The sequence below is a fragment of the Melitaea cinxia genome, chromosome 9 (genome assembly GCF_905220565.1).
Source record: "Melitaea cinxia chromosome 9, ilMelCinx1.1, whole genome shotgun sequence".
NCBI lineage: Eukaryota > Metazoa > Arthropoda > Insecta > Lepidoptera > Nymphalidae > Melitaea > Melitaea cinxia.
In genome coordinates, this window is record NC_059402.1 from 4,413,311 (window position 1) to 4,421,880 (window position 8,570).

The 8,570-nt window shown below is 33.5% G+C and overlaps 1 protein-coding gene across 1 annotated transcript; it reads left to right on the forward strand.

The window, feature by feature from the left end:
* Positions 1-3,804: 3,804 nt before the first annotated feature.
* Positions 3,805-8,570, forward strand: LOC123656562 (E3 ubiquitin-protein ligase RNF25). Its single transcript, XM_045592233.1, is given in 6 exon segments — positions 3,805-4,128; positions 5,510-5,728; positions 6,144-6,260; positions 6,655-6,771; positions 7,449-7,555; positions 8,516-8,570. Coding segments are annotated over 6 exon segments (939 nt in total).

The following is an 8,570-nucleotide window of genomic DNA, read 5'->3' on the forward strand; positions in this document are numbered from 1 at the left end:
TATGTCTTCACAAGCTTCCGAAAAAGCTGATGCTATCAGCTATTTATTTGTTTAGAGTCTGGTATAAATTGATTAACCTAGATTTCGTCCATTGTAATACGGTTCAAAAAATTGTTAGATGAATTCGTTTTTGAAAACAGTAAAGTCCGAGTTCATTGATAATGATATTTTGTTTTGCACTCATATGAAATGCCTATAGTATCTGCAATCCCTTATAGACAATCTGTGATTCTTCAATATGATATCACACATTTTGTGGATGTTTTCTTCGTTCGTAGACGTAGTAAGCCGAGCGGAGCGAGGGTCATCTTCTATGCACTCTCGTTTACGCTTAAATTTCAACACCCATTTTTATTTACATTGGTATATGATCGACCAGATTCCCCTAATGTTTCCGTTATATCATTATGCATCTGTTTCGTTGGTAATCCCCTTTTAAACAAGTATTTAATCCCCGCACGTTGTTCAATTTTGTCATTTTTTTTAAAGCATTAAGCTTGGTGTCGTTTAGCACGTTATAACTTAAAAACTACAAATATTAGGGCACCAAAATTTTATACTGTGACAGCCAATTAATGTACAGACCCAATGAGGGTAATGTTGTAAAAATATAAATATAGGTACTTTTGTACGTCACGAACTTTTCGATTAATCATTTTGTTATTAATTCAACGAAAATGTTATTTATTTCTAATTATTATTAAAATTAGAGTGCTTAATGGTATTATGATGATGTTACTTAATGATGTTTATATATGACTTAATTTTTTTAGCGTGTATGACCAATTAGTTTTTCTTAAGCCCTTCTTGTATACTTACGCAATAAAGTGCCAATCATGTATTCATGATTTACTTTTTTACTGTAAACTGTTGTACTTTTAATTATAAAAAAGTAATACAATAGTATGATGAAAGATCATTTACATACATTAAAAAATAGAAAAAAAAACACCCATTCTTAGTACAGATCCAAAAGAATTTATTATGATTTTAAAGATATGTGTTAGCTTTTACGTGTTTATATTCACAAGTATAAAACTGAATCAAAAACAGTCTTTATGACATAACACACCTAAAAATAGAGTATAACTTATAAAGTCGACCGATGGCGGGATAACCATCCAACTGCTGGCTTTGAATTACACAGGCCGAAGACGGGCAGCAGTGTCTTCGGCGCGACAAAGCCAGCCCTGCGGTCACCAACCCGCCTGCCCAGCGTGGTGACTATAGGAAAAATACATGGGTTCGTGCCATAATGTCTGGCGCGAACTTGGGGACGCCTATGTCCATCAGTGGATTACGATAGGCTGGAGTGACACCTAAAAGTGCTTCAGATTGATTGATTTATTGGCTTTTAATTAATTGGCTTACAGTTGTGCCAGTGAGGCACGGTTAATTCCTCCAATGTCACGTAGAGTGGAAATCACACTAAGGAGATTGGTCGGTGCAGTTAAGATAAGCCTCAATTTAATTTTGAAAACAGACAAAATAATTAGGCTATCATTATTACACCTTACCCAAAAGTGCCTGAACTTTTTGATGATAAAATTTATTCACGTGTCATGTAATAGTTAAGTAAAATGTTAAAAATAAAATTATAAATAAAATTTAATCTTGTATTATTTACAATAGCTGTGTTGCTACGGCAGTAAGTCTTTTCCCGTGAGTATCGTAAGAGGTGACTAACGGATAACACAGTTCCACTACCACCTTGGAACTTATAAGATTTTTCGACATTCGCATTCGGATTCGCGTGAAACTATGCAAATATTTGGCGAATGTTTTTATTTTATTTTATTATATTATGTATATTACTTGGATGGTTGCATTTCTTCTACTTTTAGTTTGGCTCCTTTAAGGAATTGCCAATATCTGAGTGAGGCTTACGTTATAAAAATTGTTAAGTTGGGACAGAAAATTCGTCAGAGATCTAGGTGACATTGTTGACAGTTCTTTTTCGTGACGTCCTCAAATCGCTGAGATAAGTAAAAGGATTTTTGCTCCTTTCCACTCGCTTAAAAGGTGGAAGAATTTCCTACCAATTAAGTCTAAAGTACCGCTTGTAAATAGTTTGTTGCTTCCAATATTGAATTACGCAGGTGCATGTTATCCAAATTTATCAGAAGAGTTAACTAATAAACTTGACCGCCTACAAAATCTCTGCATTATTTTCCGTTCCAGCGGGGATAGAACCTGCATCTCCGACTGACCGTGTCGGTGCTCTAACCAATTAAGCTATGGAACGATTCACCCGTTAGATCGAAATTTTTTGGATATGATAATTTTATATTCGGTTCTAAGCGATCGTGGTGCCGTTTATAGTGAGTTATTTACAGAAACCAGTAACTATTCAAAGTTTCATTTTATAATGAAAATCTTTGAAAGGAGACGACACCATGCTATTTTTAATTCGTACGATTTTATTTTTGTGTTACTCAAACATTAGGGAATTCTAAACATTTTTTAATATCATATCAAAAATCGACCGTTGAAACCCGTAACTAAAAAAAAACTCACTACAGACGTCTCTCTTCTCCGCTCTACCTTAAAGAACGCTTTTCTTTTCTTGGTAACTCTACCCTTCTCCTAAATCTTCGCTCTCTAAATGATAGCAAGTTAAGAAACCTACCTGTAACACGAACTCATATTCCAATTCATTTTCGGTAAAGGCTGTAAGACTGTGGAATCCACTTCCATCTAAAAATCTGTCAATCAATACTATATCTGTCTTCAAAAATCGAGTTAAGAACTATTACAATGCTATTAGAATCTTAAACTACTTATATATGTACCCAATTGAGCATCCTTATTTTCCTATTCCATTATTATTTATTTATTTATACTGTAACGTGTATGTTGTGCATGTATATAATTACGTTTATGTATATATATATATATATATATATACAAGACCACCCGTTGCACGCCATATAACTTATTTATATAATTGATTACCCTGCTGAAAGTTCCAGATAGATCCAAATAAAAAATGATGATTGAGGGGAAGTTATTGTCAACTATTTTGTGTTTGAAACAGGGATTCCAAATAGTTTACTCAAATTTTATACGTTAAAATACAATTTTTATCTGGCCATTTTTCGATCCAGATAAATCTATCAGAATCCCCAATGGAACTTAACATTTTATATCGGAGTTTCTTCACAGGGCTATATTGCTTTGTGCAACAAAGCTATTTATTATTACTTATAATTATTTATTAATATTAAAATAATGGCCGTCGTAAATTATAATCAGACAAACTTTAAAGTGGGAGAAAAATAATAAATAATTTTACGAAGTTTCGAATGTGAGGAAATAATTGACCAAAGTACCTGGCTCCTGAACCATTTTAACAGCACTTTATTAGAAAATTCAATATTCGCATTCGCGTAATGTTATAAATAAAACAATCGTTACATTACTAACTACTAGCCTACTATAAAGATAACTTTTTTATTCTCCCCTATTTATCATTTTGATATAATTAATTTATTTATGTTATCTAAATAATCTGTAAGAAATTGTCTGACAAAGTGACAATACCGGCGCCACTGTGTGTTTTATTTTATCTGTGGCTAGCACGATTGATTTTCTAGTTTCGGCCCAGGGGCCAGCTGTTCCTGCACTGACTGCATTGCGCCTGCCTGAACTGAATGCACTTGTAAAAAAAACTATTCAAGACCTAGCCCAGATTTTAAGCCAGCCAGTCTGCCCCCAGCCGTCACTATGGCCGCTATCGATATGAGGTCCGCTAGTTTATAATTCTTTATGTCTTAAATTTTAAAGCTTTATTTTTAATTTAAAATGTAAATATTTTACAGAGTGTACGACGAATTGGAAGCTCTCGAAGCTATATTGATCGAAGACCTCGCCGTGAAGCATGACAATGGTGTGCCGAGTATTGTTGAGACTATAATCCATCCATCTACTGGAGATCAGATCGATCAACAGTATGTTTGCTTGACTCTGGAGATCAAGCTGACTCCGGACTACCCTGAAACTAGTCCAGAGGTGTTCCTCAGGAACCCTCGAGGTCTCGATGACCAGCTCCTGGCTAATATCGATTTAAAAATCAAGGAGAAGTTGGATAGACATGTCGGGAATCCGATCGTTTTTGAACTGATTGAGGTGAGTTTTATTTTATTTATGAATAACGTGACCATTTTTGTTCGTGTCAAAGCGGGGCGCCTACGGAATTTTGTATATTTAATAAATAAATACATTTATAGGGTACATCGGTGTAAGATGTCATACTTAAATGCAAAATAAAAATTATGTTTTGAAAATGACTTAAAATAATTTATTGTTGTATCTTATCCTCACTGGCATCTTATTCTTACACCAACTTACCCTAAAAATAATAGTTATAAATAAGTTTCTGACTATCAAGTGTCAACCCGCGGCTACGTTGCGCTGCGCTGCCGTCTTTCGCGATATAATAATGTAGGCAAGTAATAAGTAAGTAGGTATAGAGGTTTATTCGTAAAAGCGGGACATTTTTGTTCTCGTTGGGGACAGCGGGAAGGACAGCCTGAAAACGGGACAATCCCGCCGAAAGCGGGACGTATGGTCACGTTATTTATGAAGGCTTAATTCTCAAATTATAATTATATTATTATATTTAAAAAATATTATTATAATTTATAAATGATAACATAAACTAATTATTTCCAATTGATTTGATGGATGTTTTTCTTCAAAAAATTCTTGCAAGTTTAAAAAAAAAAAATGTCACTATATCTAATTTCGTTTTATCCCGTTTTTGCTATACATAAATAGCTAAATTTATTAAAATTAATAATACATAAAACTTTAATTTACCACAAGGTATAAATAATTTAGCAGTTCAATTAACCGCAATATAACTCACTGTAGAACTATCAAAGTTTGGTGTTTATATGCTTATTATTTAGTTTTATATGCAATTATTTATTTAAGTAAAATTAATTCCAATTTAAAATCCGAATTTAAATTTAGCATAAGTTTTTTTTTTGCTATGAAGCAATGGAACAAATATTACTGCATATTCCATTTTCTGTTCCCAATTATTGTAATATAATAATTATGCAGCTTTAAACTTACTTTAATATTATTACACTATAAATAAAAATTTCTTGCTAAAACTTATTTGTGTTGTTTTATAGGATAGTGTTTATCATTGTGGTGACTTACATTTAGAGTCTTTGGCTACTATTGTCTTGTATTGATAATTTGGGAAGTTCGACAATTAAAAGAGTGTGATGTATAATAATAAAATTAGTTATTATATATTATTTAATTGTTTGTGCTATTGTACTCCCTTATTTCCCAAATATAAATACATATGTTAAAATATTGCCAAATAATTTCACAAGCTTAAAAATATTATGGATTTGATGTATCTAATGCTCTTATTAGTCAGTGTTTTGAATCTAAATCAGAATCAGAAAATACAAATACTGACAAGTGACAACAGTGTAAAAAATTTGTATAATCAATTAATAGTATAATATAATTGTTTTATTTTCAGATTGTTCGTGAGTATCTCACCCAATGTAACTTGCCAAGTGGACAGTGTGTGATCTGTCTTCACAACTTTGTCAATGGTGATGTGTTTATTAAGACACCGTGCTATCATCACTTCCATAGCCACTGCTTGTCCAAGCATTTGATTAACAGCAAGAAGTATTACTTGGAGGAAATGGAGAAACTGCCCAATTGGCAAAGGGCTCAAGCTCAGCCTTACCAGGTATATTTATAAATAAAAAATGTCAAAAGCTATTTCTTTGAAACCCATTTCTTAAATAATGTCTATTATGATTTGACTTTGTTTCAAATGGCTGATATTGCTAAGAAATAATTGAAAATCAGCATAGCGATTTATTGGGGGAATTCTGACAGCATTCTTGATACCATTCCACGCAGACTTGTTTAATAACACAAGTGCCTGTAAATATTTTGTTCTCAAGTCATGAATTGTAAATATGTGTAGTATTTTTAAATTTCAAACAGTACAATTACAATTATATCAACACAATCTTTATTTGTACAAGAAGTTAGCAAATTAAACAAAAAGTGCAGAGTTACATACTACATAATTACAAATTAATAAAAATAATGAATTAAATGGTTAGTTTTTTTACAATATTTTCCCATTTTTACAGCAAACCTGTCCCGTTTGCCGCTGCACCATCTCCTTTGATGTGAAGACGCTCGAAAAGGCTCCCCCACCAGTTGATTCTGTGAATGCTCCACCGTTTCGCTTAACTGCTGAGCTGAAGGTATATATTTGGTTACTAAATAGTTTACACAAAACAGTTTTACAGTTAGCTTTATTGCTAATTTTGCAGTGAATAATTATGTATATACAGAGCACAGTATTACTCTAAATCCTATAACAATATTTCGCTAATAAATAGGTGTCCCAACTAGTTTTCATCAAGTTAATATTCATATTTAATCTTAAAATTCTGTTAATAATAATACAGTGTTTGTCTATCTGATCAAATTATTTTCGTGAGATTGGAGACAAAAAAAAAATTGTGTAGTCAGTCAGTTGTGTCACCACATAACATATGAATTGACAACAAGAATGTAGTCTTGTGCATCCAAATATTCATATACAATGAAGCTTACTACTAAATAAATAAAAAATGTAATGTGATTCCTATACAGGCTCTGCAGAAGCGTATGTCTGAGATGCTAGCCCGCCAGGCAGCCCGTGGTGGGGTGGTGGGCTCTGGCGATGATGGTCCACCCATGCTGACTATCACCACCCCGGTTGACAATGAGGTTAGACTATCACCCATTTATATAATATAAAACCAACCAGCTAGTATATTAAATATTATATAGCAATTGCTTAGCGGAAGTAACAACTGCAATTATTGTTGTCATAACTAACAATAGGTCTGTAATAGTTTAGGTTCTATATGTGATAGCTTGTTATTAGCTTTTTTTTTATTCATATTCTGTATGAGTTATAGTTATAATAAGCTGTAAGCTATCCAAATAAAAAAAAAATAAAAAAAAAATAATTCTATACGTGCTGAGCGATTACTGGACAAAGTATTAATAACAGCTGTTGCAATTAAACTCTTCATATGAAATTAATCTACTATAGAATATTATTCTAGAACTTTTGCATTAGTGTAGCTTCTTTGATAATCACTTTAATATATATAGTTACAAAAAAAATACTCTGGCTGATTTCAAAAGAAAGAAAGAAATAAGCAAAGTGAAATAAAATTTTATTTGTGAAAGAAAAATAATTAAAAGGTTTTCTTGTTTGACTCGGTTAATCTTGGTGATCTCAATATTAAGTTTTTCTTTTTATGTTTGGGTTGTCTGGAAGAAATGGCTATTAAGCCATAAGTCCGCCCATTGTACTTCATAATATATAACTATCTTTAAAATATGTTTGTAATGTATTTTTGGTGTCAATAAAGTATAAAATAATAAATTAATAGGAAGCCAAAGCTTCTACTAGTGGCGCTCAGGCTGAAACAAGCGCTCGGGCCGGACCCAGCACCTCAACTGATAACACTCCAGACCAGCCGTACCGTGGACCATACCGGTGAGATATATATATTTTTTATTTAAACACCAATATAAAAAATGATGAAAAATAAAACAGATTTCGTTACATAAAATATTCAATTAACTTTTAAATCAAGAACACACACTAAACAATACAGTCCTGAGGAAGATTGGGGCTAGTGTCGATAATGCACTTGCAATGCTTCTGATGTTGCAAGCGTTTGTAGGCTACGGTATCCACTTACCATGTTTATTTGTCATCTTTAGGGTTGGTTTGTCCGGTTGTTGGTGAAGTTAATCTTGCAAATAAGTTACTAATAGACTTGAACAGCAGAAGCTAATCCATTAAGACCTGTTTCTCCTCAAATAATAAATTACATCTTTTAAGTTTAAAAACAATAGTTTACCAAAAATTTTATCTGATCGTCGGAACTTACACACTGGTGGTTTGCGTATTCAATTCCCCCACGGAATGGATATTCGTATTAACAAATATTTCTTCTGTTTTGGTTTGCTGTCCTTGTGGGTCTATCCACCATGCCTCTGAGAAAACGTTAAACTGATCCCGATTGCTATCATAAATAACTGATAGCTATCGTACTCATAGTAGAAAATATATCCACCAACCCACAGTGGGGCAGCGTGGTGGATTAAGCTACATGGAGAAAGCCCTATGCCCAGCAGTGGGATGTTACAGACTGAATCGTATATTTTATAGTATTAAAAAAATGTGCTTTAGACCACATGACTGAAGTAAAACTTCTTTAGGACTTGGCTTGCAAAATAGCCCAGCACTGTCTTAGATATACGAAACGTAATTGGCTATGAGAGAGAGAGAAAGAAAATGTGTGTTCGCACCTCTCTCTCTCTTGCTCAGGTCGTCTAGCCCGATCACACTTTTCGTAACGCTTTCGACGCGCATTCACCAGCTTACTGCCCAAGTCAAGCTTGCGTAAAGAAGTATCACTTCAAAGACTTACGTGTATGTACTGTGCAGCGGGTTCAACCGGCGCGCCAAGCCGGGCCGGCGCGGGCGCGGCGGCGCGCGGTGA